The 13,392-nt window shown below is 36.7% G+C and overlaps 1 protein-coding gene and 1 non-coding gene across 3 annotated transcripts in view; one reads left to right on the forward strand and one right to left on the reverse strand.

The window, feature by feature from the left end:
* LOC136807948 (uncharacterized protein C18orf63-like) overlaps positions 1-13,392 on the forward strand; it is a 31,960-nt gene that overhangs the window by 4,575 nt on the left and 13,993 nt on the right. For both annotated transcript variants that reach the window (XM_067064573.1, XM_067064574.1), the window contains 4 exons: positions 1,385-2,538; positions 3,073-3,680; positions 3,958-4,068; positions 4,491-4,673. In XM_067064573.1, the coding sequence (XP_066920674.1) occupies positions 1,385-2,538; positions 3,073-3,680; positions 3,958-4,068; positions 4,491-4,634 (2,017 nt within the window). In that variant the 3' untranslated portion in view covers positions 4,635-4,673. The remainder of the gene's footprint in view (positions 1-1,384; positions 2,539-3,072; positions 3,681-3,957; positions 4,069-4,490; positions 4,674-13,392) is intronic.
* Positions 9,320-9,392, reverse strand: Trnar-ccu (transfer RNA arginine (anticodon CCU)). Its single transcript has one exon. It is a non-coding gene; the product is annotated as a tRNA-Arg (tRNA).

The raw sequence follows: 13,392 nt of genomic DNA on the forward strand, positions 1-13,392 counted from the left end.
ATCTTATGCATTTGCTTAGGAATATGACCTTAAGCAATTTCCTGTATTTTTTTTTTTCGATTACTAAACTTACTATAGTCAATGATTATCTCAGTTCATAGTTACATACGCAGTAACAAATCCATGACAACACTTGTATTTTATTCTCAACTTCAGTTGAGCTACAATCTGACAATGTCTGTCTGTGTGTGTGTGTGTCTGTCTGTCACAAAAACTTTAGGGCAGCCTGTAGACTTCAAAAATGCTTGGATTTGGCTGAAATTTTGCACACTTGTTCCTTGGGTGAATATCTGGGGGTGTTTTTTTCTTTTTTTGAAAATTTTGATTTTTGGGGCCTGGGGACGAGTTTTTCGTCAAAACGAGGCTAAAACTTTGGGGCAGGCTGGAGACTTCAAAAATGGTTCGATTTGGCTGAAATTTGGCACACTTGTTCCTTGGGTGAATATCTGGGGGTGTTTTTTTCATTTTTCAAAATTTTTGATTTTTGGGGCCTGGGGACGAGTTTTTCGCCAAAACGAGGCTAAGATTTTGGGGCAGCCTGGAGACTTCAAAAATTGTTCGATCTGGCTGAAATTTTGCACACTTGTTCCTTGGGTGAAAATCTAGGGGTCTTTTATTCATTTTTCAAAAATTTTGATTTTTGGGGCCTGGGGACGAGTTTTTCGCCAAAACGAGGCTAAGATTTTGGGGCAGCCTGGAGACTTCAAAAATTGTTCGATCTGGCTGAAATTTGGCACACTTGTTCCTTGGGTGAATATCTGGGGGTGTTTTTTTCATTTTTCAAAATTTTTGATTTTTGGGGCCTGGGGACGAGTTTTTCGCCAAAACGAGGCTAAGATTTTGGGGCAGCCTGGAGACTTCAAAAATTGTTCGATCTGGCTGAAATTTTGCACACTTGTTCCTTGGGTGAAAATCTAGGGGTCTTTTATTCATTTTTCAAAAATTTTGATTTTTGGGGCCTGGGGACGAGTTTTTCGCCAAAACGAGGCTAAAATTTTGGGGCAGCCTGGAGACTTCAAAATGGTCGGATTTGGTTGAAATTTGGCACACTTGTTCATTGGGTAAATATCTGGTGGTCTACAATTGGGCCTATGAATAATTTGAAGCCACTGAAGTTGAGCCCAGTGCGTTGCGCACGTTCGACTATTTATGATTACCCTTTTTGATAAAGTAATGACACACATTATAATTATATGAATTAAATATGCTCTTTCCACAAAAGAACCGCCATATTTTCGTTCCGTTAAAAAGTGATAAAACCATCATCGATTGACTTCATTTTGTTAGGGTATGGTATTTTAAATAAACCTATACTTATATAAAGATTAATCATCTCAAGAATCTTTTCAAAATAATTTCCTTAAACCTATCCACTAAAAAACAGTTACCCTGAATGGTGTGTCCGTAAAAACGATGCTGTCCGATATTTACGATGCGATACTGATGAAATTTGTTCACTTTTCTTCACTGACCTGGAGCAACGAATGCCTTCCATATTCAGTAAACCCTTCAAATTCACTAATCAATCATTGTTCTGGCAAAAGAATTTACCAACAGCTGATAAAGGGAATAAGTCGTTTCTAACAAACCACCCGCAGTTCAATAATACAAACAAAACTAAAGCTTTCACGTCGAACACCAAGGCTATTTCGAAGAAAGAGTCAACAACAAGTGGTTTTCAATATGAGAAATCTGAAATGGTGAGCTCGATTTCTACTTGCTCAAACCCAACACAAACGAATAGCTCTAGGCTTGTTCAAGCAACATCAAGAAATGTGAATTCTAAACCTTTACACTCTACACCTTCGATCAAGAATTTATCTTTGAATAAATCGGCTGATGAAATGAAAACTAACCAACTTCCACCACCAAAAACCATTCAAAACAGTCGTTCGGTAGTAACAAATGTCACAAACCATAAAAAGACTCTTAAAACCCAACTGTCAACCAAGCCATCAAGTTTGAAAGAAATCCATCAAAAACAGACTAAAGCTTTCCCAAAGAACTCACCTCTTTTAGGTGGAAACATTATCGATATTCCAGATTCACCATTTGATCAGCTTGTACCTGAAGAACTGTTACAAAGTAACATGAGTATGAACAATGATGAGAATACGCTACTTTACCAGGACCAGAATAATGTAAAGCCGTCCAACGATTTTAAACGTAATGAGCAGAATTCGAAAAGTACAAAAGACAAAGAATCCAACCAAACGAACGATGATTGTTTTATCAATAAATCAGATTTCTCTTTGATAGATGAATCAATGTTTGAAGATGGTTGTGATGATGAAGGCCAAGTTGTACCAGATCAGAGCACCGGAAATGTATCAAGTATCAAAACACTACAAACTGATCAAGCAAACCTCGAGACCAACTTTACTGAAGGAGTCAAACAGCAATCTCAACGTGAATCTTCACAGTTCAAACCAATTCAAAGTGATACTGATACTGATACTGATACTTCAAGAGTTGTCCCTTCATCAAGTATTTCAAATGCTTTCGCAGACGATGATATTTTTCCGAAAGGTGACACTGGTGAGTACTGGTTTCTGTTCGTTAACAAATTAGCTTTTTTCGTACATTTTACTTTGAATGTTAATGCTTATACGATTTCATTTAAAATAAGCAATTCGACTTGGCGAATACATATCTTGGGTTTTCAAATTTCCTAGACAAAAAATAATTAGGGGCATGGACCCATTCGCCAATTTACTGCTTTGATTCAAGAACATTTTATTCTTTACTAAACACAGCGGTTGGATGCAAAACCCTAATTCAATTTATTTCCATTGAAATCAATAGACCTTTTCATTTTGTGTGCAACGACTGCCTCGTTTTGAAATCTTTGCCAAAATGATCAACTCCCTTGAGTCTTCAAACACTTCTTATGAACTCCTCTGGGAATCAATTATCATTGAAATAGTTTGAAAACGTGGAAAGCGTTGCTCTTGACGTAATTGATAAAGAGGTCCATCCCTCAGGGGGAAAATAACAAACGGGCCTTCGACGCTATAAACGTTTATTAGGAATCTAAAAGTAATGAAATTCAAAGACCATTTTCAATTTCAGTTCAGGTTGGCGAGAAGAGAAAAGATATCAACGATGGTATTCCTTCTAGTCAGAAACTTGTTCCTCAATTTGGTCGCTGTAAAAAGAAGAAAAATGTATTCAACGCAACCAAACAGATTTCATCCACACAACCATCGTTAACAAACAGGTCTACGGAATCTACCAAAGTTGTTCCTTCCTTTAAAACGAAAACCAATCTGTTTAAAGCAACGAGCTTTTCAAAGTCGACAAAAATCATCCCTGAAAAGCGTAAACTGCAGACCACGCATAATGTGAGCTCGACAATCAATGCAAAGAAACCGAAAGTCATTACTAAGACTCCGTCCAGCTCTACCAAGCCATCTATAATTAAAACACCAACTAACTGCGTACAGAATCGAAAGGAATTGAACGGTAATATCAGAAACTCACCTCTACCACCAATTCCCTTGGTCACATCTACAGACGATTTTTCAACCAAGAAGAAGTCTTTCTCGTGTGTGCAGAAAGAACCATTCACGTCATCACAAGGGCTTTCATTAGCTAATGAAATCCTCCGCAATATCTCGAGCAGCCAATCAACAGTCAAGGGAATGAGCGAATCACAAGGAAGCAATACAATCCAACAGGTACAAAAACATAGTTCTTTAATTCGACATCTACCCCAGCGCACACTGAACTCCGTCAAAGTGATGATTTTCTTGAGGCTTAAGGGGAAGTATATTTTTTCAGCAATTGAGGGTCAAGCTTGTAAAGTGAGGGTTAGTTAGCCCTATTAATTTTGTTGCTTAGCTGGTAACTGTGCTGTTGTCTCGACTTGAAATGGTTTTCAAAAGACAATGTCTCGTAAATTTCTATTGCTCTTTGGTGGGCAGACAGTATTAATCTTTTTTTATTTTACGATAGACACCCGACTCGACGGCATCCTTCACAAACAATCAAGCTGCCAAGAAACCACGGGCTAAACCAAAGATCAATGAAGATATTAATGTTGAGGAAATGGCCAGAACTGGAAAAGTTTGTCTTTTGATACTCATTCATCATTTATTACTTCTTTCTATCTCGAAAACTCCCGTAATACCGTACGGACAAAAGTTAGTTTCTTCACAAATTTCGACCCCTTACAGAACAATCGCTGGGGAAGCCAGAAAAACGAAACCCCTTACTTTGACAGTGCCCCCCATGTGTAGTAACACTAATATGTCAAGTTACTTTCAACCCTGTAACAAGTAATAACCTATATTTAACCGATTTTGTTCAAACTTTCTGTCCTTAAAGTAGCCATCCTTTGCGGGCCTTTTTTCCCTCAAAAATAAATTTTTATATCGTTTTTTCATATTCCAACCAATTGGTAGTTTTTTGTCCATTTTTAAGCTTTCAAGGCCTTTGATCAGTGAAATAAATACCCCTCATGGGGTATCTTCTTGATTTTTCTTCAGCTTTCGAAAGTGAATGCTCCAACGCTGAAAAATTGGTTAAGAAGTAAATCAGTGGTTTTCAAAGCAAGTGAGAAGAAAGATGCTTTGGTGTTGAAAGCCCTTGAATACCTTGGCATTCCAAATGGAAATCCTGCCGTATCTTAAGAAAATGTCAAGCTCGTCGAGGAACTGAAAGATACGAAGGTAAGAAAGAATTTTAGTCCGCAGTGAAGAACCTCAAAATATCTTTGCTCTTAGTCTTGCTTATCTAGATTGTGAAAATTGCCAAATTTGGTTCATCACGCAGAAGGAAATTTTGATCGTGCCAAAATCTTGATCACTCCATCACGCAAAATGCTTGGGATATAACGAGCGGTACTTATATTACACGTTTTTTGAAGCCTTTAGATGTTCTTAACTTTTTGAGTTTCAAGCCTAAAAATGTTCTTAACATGTTCATATTTTCCCCATTTTTTATGTATCTTTGTCCATTTTCCTAAGAAATTGGCTGTTTTTGAGCCCGCGAAGCCTTAAAATGTTCTTGACTTGTTTTTAACATTTTGGCCATCGAAGACTTAAAATGTTCTTCTATAGTTTGTTCTTATTTAAAAAAAGGTGTATTGCGCAGTTAATAAACGTAATTTCACACTTTCACGGCCTTTGTTCGATTTTTTTTCGTTCATATTAGGATCCTCTAAGGACCATCCTATTTATTGATTTTTAATTCCCCTCACCCAAGGAACAAGTGTGCCAAATTTCAGCCAAATCCGACCATTTTTGAAGTCTCCAGGCTACCCCAAAGATTTAGGACATACTACATTGTCAGATTGTAGCTCAACTGAAGTTGAGAACAGGGGGTACTTTTTTCCTGAGGAGGGTACGAATTTCCTAGGAAATAAGTACCCCTAGGAGTACCTATCTCCTGGGAAATTTGTACTGGGGAGTACTTATTTCCCGGAAATAAGTACTGGGGAGTACTTTTTTCGGGGAGTACTTATTTCCTGTGACACCGGACATTTTTTTGTAAGCATGATATTTAGAATTAATTCAGAAACAAAATTTTATCTCATATTTTCAGTTAGTGAAAGCCAACTTATGCGCCTTTTTCGCAGCGGTTCAATTTTTTGTCCCGTACGCGACAACTCCAATTACACTGCTTCAAATATCAATGAGGAAAAAAATTCTTCTCAAAAAATTTCAGAAAACTACCTATACATGTGTCATGTGTTTTAGACACTCTTATCTGAAAAGAAATTTATTTTTTAACTAAATTTGCGCTGAGACGCTCATCATGTTGAAAAAAAAATCACACTTGTCCCGTACACGACGAACTGAAATACTCAAAATCAGTAATATGTACAAAAAATGTTTTGTATTCCCTTAAGTCACTCTTATGTATGTATCAAAAGGCACTAAAAGTTTTAGCATATGTATCTTTCTTTTTCTTTACTTTGTGTGTCGCGTACGGGACCAAATTAGGATTTCCATTTGTTCCGTATGCGATAAAATTTGAAAATCCTTAAATTTAACAAGAAAATTCTGTTTTGACCACCCCCTCCCCCCAAAAAAAAAAGATTTTCAGATTATGGTGTTTTTTTGAAAAAGGAGTAAATTTCGTCAACGTTGTCTGTATATTTACTTTTTGAAAATGTAATGCACTAACTATTTAAGATGATAGTCTTATGATTTGAAAATATACTAATATGCACGCGATTTCTAAAAGGAAAAAAAAATTTCTACTTGCCTTTTGCTAAAAATTGACTTTCGGAGAGGCAGTTTTAGCCAATCTGGAGGGTATGAAGTCCAAAGATTTTTCTGGCCCGTCGGCCATAAACATGGTGGGGCCTCCGTAGTTACTATAAACTTATAGGGCCCCCCTTAAATATAATTTGTGGCTAAGGCACTGAATTCTACACCATATTGCTTCTTAGATATCCAAGATTCTTTAAGTTTGTTGTATAAAATGAAAATTAATGAGGATCAGAGAGACATTTTTCCCCTATTGAAGTGCAATGATGTATCCCCTTATCGGGGAAAAATTTCGTCACCTAAAGGCATTTTCGTCAATTTTCCCCGACCAAAATTTCGAATTCGTCACTTTCACGCGACTAAATTGTCCAAAAGAAATGGTTTCCTTCACTAGCTAGTTAAATTTTTGAGAAAAAAAAATTTTGAGAACTTTTTCAGTCTTTCGGAACAATTTCATGCAAATCACCCAAAGACGAAAATCGTAAATCCACTTCCTCTAAGGGTCATCCTTTAAATTTGGAATAAAATTTAAAAATTTTGGGTGAAATTTTGGGTAAATTGTCTTTCTAAGGGTGGCAAAAACGTCAAAATAGGACAAAATTTTCGAAATTCAGTCTCTCTAAAGCCAGACGGTACTAATTTCTCAAACCAAAGCACAAAAAGAAGCACCAGCCATAAGAATGACCTTCAGTAATTACCTCGCCATTCTGTGTGCGTTCGCCTTGGCTTCCTCAAGTAACTCATCGCGCATTCTGATTGGTTGGAGAAAACGAAAGCAGTTTTTGCGCGTGAATCGCGTGTTTTTATTGGGCAAGTTATCTGATATTCCGATGGCGGATTGGCGTCGAAGATTGGTGGTCACTTACCACCTTCGATTATTATCGATAATTATTGATTACTTTGATCACAATCGAACGTTCGACTAGTTCCGTTATCTCGCAAACCTAGTACCCTCTGGGCCCCAGGGTGATGTCATTAGGACCCATGGGGGGGGGCACTCGATTTCTAAACGAAGGCATGTGCTGCCAAAAAAAATAGCAAAAAAAAGGTACCCTTATAGTTCATCTTATCAAACGTTTCCGACCCTTACAGTGTAGTTTGACTTCTTGTTTTTACTGAAGCCATCTGAAAATGAGCCTGAGATGTCGACACACGACACAATGTGCAAAACCAATCAAAATAGGTGCGAATCGAAACTGCTGAATTTACATTAGATTTTTACTATCAGACTTACAACTTAGCCGTCCCCAAACACACCCTTACAGTAGTGAGGTTAAGTAAATCGGTGAGTTTCAACCAATCAAATTTCGTATGTTCACTAGCCTATTACATTTTTCTTCCGTCGTCGTGATTATCCTGGTATGCTTAAAAGTAGTATATCCAGCTAAAAGAAGACCTTTGTTGTGCACCCGGGGGGGGGGGTACTAGGGTTGGTGAATGAGGGGTATGTGCGGACGGGACATCCGAAAACCGACCCTTAGAGAGACCAAATTTTAGTGAAAAAGTGACCCTTAGAGAGACTTTTTCGAAAAACTTTCTCTGATTTTCAAAAATTTCCTACCCTTAGTGAGACTTTTTTGTAATTTTTTCTCTCAAAATCACAATTTTTTTCTAGAAATCGTGATTTTTCCCACCCTTAGAGAGACTACTTTGAAATTTCCTGATTTTTGTAACCCTTAGAGAGACTTTGAAAGGTGAAAAACCCGACCCTTCCCGTCCACACATACCCAGCACCTATTTTTGCCTAAGTACCCCCCCCCCCCCGGGGTTGTGCACTCCATCAAAAATACACCCTTACAGTGCATTTTAAGGGTTTCAAAAAACCTACCCTTTAGGGCGGCACATACCGTCGGTCGGACCATATGAGTCCCCCCCCCTTAGTCTAGCAAGCTATAGTAGAAATAAAGCAAAAAGTAATGTCTGGGAACAAATTTTAGTTTATACAAACTAGATTCCGTAACAATAATCGTATTATCATATATCGGCCTATACTACATGTTTTTTTTTATAAGCATAACGCTTATAAGCATATGAAGGCTCAGATTTGCAGAATTCCTAAGCATAATATGAGCATATATGTCAGCCTAAGCAGCTAAGATATTTTTCAAGTGGTCATTTTTTATCTGTTTAAAAAGGTTTGGTAGAGGTCAAGTAAAAAATAAGACATTCCACGGCTAGCTAACATTCCACTGCTCCCAAAATCTGAACAAATTTTTACAAAATTTCTAAACTTGGCTCGGGGTGAATCATAAGCATTATTCTTAAGCATATAATAAGCATAAACTATGCCTGGATGCTTTGAGACCTTAAGCATACACGAGCCTGACCAAGGGGCATACACTTGCTTATAAAAAAAACATGTATTGTATTACACGCATTTAGCACAAACGTTATTTTTCACTTGAATGTAAGAGTGGAAAGAGAATGAAATTTCAATGAAAATAAAAAATATAATGCCTTGATAAGAATACTAGTGATGCAAAGCTTATAATTTCGAAACGAAAATGTGTAATGTTCTAAAAATTATCGATTGTCAGTAGACATATGTCAATTACTCGTACTTTATGCGTACAAACTTTTGCGCGAGCTTTTGCGAGCAGAAACTTTCGCGATTTTCACGAATTTTGGCCTTTTTTCTGCGAAAGTAAATGTCTTTAAAAATTCTTAACAGGGCAATTCGCGAAAGTTTATGCTCGCAAAAAATTCTCAAAAAATTGGGAATCTATAAAACCTCGAAATCGTAATAAATATCAAATTTTCGGCATATTATTATCCTTTAATGCTTTTTAAAGTCGAAGAGCAACCGTCTTGAACGGATTTAAGGAATATTTTTCACTTTTAGGGCAGTTTTAATTCGAAAATTCTTATTTTTATCTAACGATTTGCGAAAGTTTATGCCCCGTTTATGCTCGCGAAAAACATTTTTTCCTCAAATTCGCGAAAGTAAATGTCGCAAATTTCGCGATTTTTCGACCTCTTGAAAGTTTCTGCTTGCAAAAGTTTTACGCTTGAAGCATGATGAAGCAGATGAACCAGGATATTTTGTGAAAGTATAACCCGAAATTTGAGAGGATGTGGAAAAAAAAATCAAAATTACATTCCACCTCCGACGGGACTCGAACCCGCAATCCCCGGCTTAGGAGGCCGATGCCTTATCCATTAGGCCACGGAGGCGATGTCCATCCACAAGTGTTGAATGATCTGTAGACAAATTAGAGTAAAGAAATGAAATTTTTCACATAATAACTCTTTGGATGTGTAAAGCTTTGAGTTTTGCATGTGAGAAGGGATTATAAGTGATATGTATGAAAGTCGAGATAGAAAATTTTAGATAAAAAAGCTACTTGAACTTTGATTGACAGCTCTCTCATCGACGGGCTCATCGAATATATTTTTTTTGATTTTTTTTCATCAGCGAAAGAAAGAATAATTTCTTTTTAATGTATTTTTAGTTACAGATGGTTACAGATTTTATTTTTACATAAGTGTTCCCGTTTCATATCAGACGCATATTTCTTATCAGGACAGTGCTATATTATTCTGACACAAGCAAAAAATGTTTTTCTTTCCTCTTTCTGACCAATCTTGCTCCCTATCCGTGTCAATCCAATATTGATGAGTAAGCAAACGATATCACTCGTAGGGAGTGATCAGAAAGTATCTACTATTTTTCCCCTACACTCTAATTGATTGATTAATAAGGTGAGGGTTATACTTACTTATACTTGAATAAAGGCGACTTGTTACATATAAATGGGGGGGGCGTACGAGGTTTTGAATTACCGCCATCCCGGCCATTTTTTTGAAAATTACCGTTATCCCGTCCAAAATTTTCGAAAATACCGGTCCCGCTGTTTTTCCCATAAAATTCTAAGGACTAGAAGTCAAAATACGGCAAAATGGAATGGGATGTGTATGAGATAGATCACTATTTTCGTATTTTGCTTCGATTGCGAAAATTTACAAAGATAAACTAGTAAACTACTTTTCTAATAAAATGTACTGGTTGTCCCAGAAAAAAGTTTCGAGGTGACAGACAGACAGATACACACACAGACATACATTCTAGCTCAACTTTACGAACCCAAAGTTCTCCTCCTTCTTCCTGTTTGTAAAAAGCCTGAAAAAACCATTCCTGCCAGGTTGCCAGGGGAGGGAAAAATTCGTAACAATCTAAGTACTTTTAAATGTGCAAATAACTTTGCATAACATAACAAAAGCCAAAAAGTACAAAAATTAAGAATTTACCAAAATTCAAGAGAAAGTACCAACCTGATGAAACTTTTAAACTTCTTCACATCTTTTGGTCCTTTTGGTATATCATCTGAAACGGCTACACGGAATACAAAATTTTCCTTGTAATTTCTTCCAGAGTTTCCGAAAGTATAAAAATTAGCTCTGCAATTAATATCAGGACACAGACATTTTTTTCTACGTTTTCGCACACCAACATACTAATAAAGCGCAACACAACAACCACACAACTGATCCAATTCGAAAAAAGAAACATTCGAAATTCGAACCTTTGTCTGGTTTCTACGCGCCCCTTGATAAATTGAATAAACAAAACAAAGAGTTCCCCTTTTTCAAAGAAACCAGGCTTTATAAAGCCCCCCGGGGGGGGGGGTACTAGGTTTGCGAGATGACGGGTATGTCCGAGCCGAAAATCGAAAATCGACCCTTTGGGAGACAAAATTTTGGTGATTTTGGGACTCTTTGAGAGACTTTTTCCTAAATTTTGGTCCATTTTTTCCAAATTTTGGTTTGATTTTCACCAAATTTTGGTCAAAATTTTTGGAAATCGTGACCCTTTGAGAGAGAAATTTTTGATTTTCGTGATTTTGGGACCCTTTCAGAGACTAACTTTTGAATTTGTACCCCTTTGAGAGACTTTTGAGGAATGAGAAAAGGTACCCTTATGGCTCGCACATACCCGGCACCCATTTTGCCTAAGTACCCCCCCCCCCCCGGGATAAAGCCCCGTGCACATTCGCATTAACGTTTCAAATAAGTTTTTTTTATGAAATGGAGTAAGATCCTTATTTTTTGGGAAATTTTTCGCGTTTTTTTACCGGCAGGTCCAAAATGCATAAAACATATTGCATATTGCATAATGCATAATGCATAATCTTTGAAAAATGTCAATTTAAGAGGCTATAATAAGGAGAATCTGAAAGATAATACTTTCATCAAAACAAAAATACCATTTTCTACCAGAAAATAAAGGGTAGAAAGCTGTAAATTTGAATTTTGGATGATGAAGAAAATCCATGATCCACTAAAAATGCTTGCCGCCATTTTGATTTTCATAGTTGTATTCTACAGAACGTAATATAGTGTAGAAAAAACACGAAAATATCTCCTCCGCATATTACGTTAATTACTTGAAAACGTAAATTTTACAGCAAGATCTTTATTTTTATTCTGGGTTTTCTCAGAGATCTTTTCGAACAATTCAATTATAATATGTATATATAAATTAAAGAACCTCGTTTATGCAAAATCGAGAGCTAGATCAAAGAAAATAGACTTCGAATCTTTTTACATTCGAATGTTTATGTGTTTAAGTGTGAAAGAAAAAGGGGGAAATCTTTCTTATTATTTATGCTGACGGAAAACCCTTTGTAATTGTTGTTATGATTCGAATGTTTTCTCTTTCGTTCGGATTCTAAAAGTAAAATCATCTCTGTGGAAATCCCTCTGATTGGAATGTTTACTTATAAAAGAAACTCTTCTAAAGAGTTTTTCGCGGTTTTAGCCTCTACAAAGGAGAGTTTTAAAAAATATAAAATCGTTCTGTAAATTACACAATACTATTATGCATTATGCAATATGCATTATGTTTTATGCATTTTGTACCTGCCGGTTTTTTTACCTTGTTGCTGACTCCTGTGGTAAGCTTTTTGTATAGTCCGAAAATTTTATGTACCGTCTACGTATGACTTTTACCGAAATACCGATGTTTTTTATAAGAAATACCTCATCCCGGACGGAAAATCGGGTCTTTTACCGTCACCGTGGCTCTTGCAAAATACCGTTTCCCGAACACTTTTTATCGTTTTTACCGCTTCCCGGCCTTAAATTAGGCCTTATCCCGAGTACCGCCAAATCGTACGCCCCCCCCCCATAAATCGGGTTTAACTACATCAAATTTCCACATTGTGAGTGATCCTTTAAGCCTCAATATCAAAATGCTGTGCACTCATGGGGGGAGGACTACATTATCTTATAGAAGGCAGCAAGTGGCTTGATTTCAAACGTGCAGGAGCAAAGAATAACCGCGAAGAGAAAATTTTGATATTGGACTCCTACTCTCGGGTGCCTAATAAACGTACAGACCAAAATAAACGTACAGGGGAGGGAATAAAATTGGAATTAATAAACGTACAGGCTGAAATAAACGCACAGGCGAGAAATCAGAGCTAAAATAAATAAACGTACAGGCTAAAATAAACGTACAGGGAAAAATCTACCAATTTTTCAAAGTAGAACATCCAGGTTGAAACAACTGACTTAAGTATAGGTATATCTCTTATAGATCAATGACAAGTACTTAAATAAGCAAAACATTCGAATTGACTCGTGTAACACTCAAAATCTCCTACGTTCGAATGTAATTAACGGCCTTTCTACACGTCTTACTAGTACTTGAACAAAAAATAAAATTTTTTTTCCAGTATGAATCGGGTGATATTGGGTGAAAATTAATAAACGTACAGGAGGGAATAACGTACAGGCGGAAAAGTTCTTCAAAATGAATAAACGTACAGGTCCTAATAAGGTGCGTACAGGCGGGAAATTTGACACGAAAAAAATAAACGTACATGTACGTTTATTAGGCACCCGAGAGTAATTTCCTTCAAACATAGCTCTTTTTCGGACTGATTCTGCCCAGAAATGAGGCTTTCAATGTCTGAATCATATGGAATTTTAAAAGTGAAGTCTTTCTTTGCATATACAATATCTTAATATCATAGGAGCAATATTTTGAGTTGCGTATAAAATGTTATCAGAGATTAAGGAGGCGCAACCATGGTTTGCGCCGACAGGAGAAAAATTTCAATTTTCAACCACTTTGTTCGCTAAAAGCACCGTATTTTCAGCTCTTTTTAAAAAGGTTAGACTATGCTGACATATGAAATTGTAAGAGGGGGATCCCTTAACAAACATTCTC

The sequence above is a fragment of the Clytia hemisphaerica genome, unplaced genomic scaffold (assembly GCF_902728285.1).
Source record: "Clytia hemisphaerica strain Z4C2 unplaced genomic scaffold, Clytia hemisphaerica genome assembly, whole genome shotgun sequence".
NCBI classification, from domain to species: domain Eukaryota; kingdom Metazoa; phylum Cnidaria; class Hydrozoa; order Leptothecata; family Clytiidae; genus Clytia; species Clytia hemisphaerica.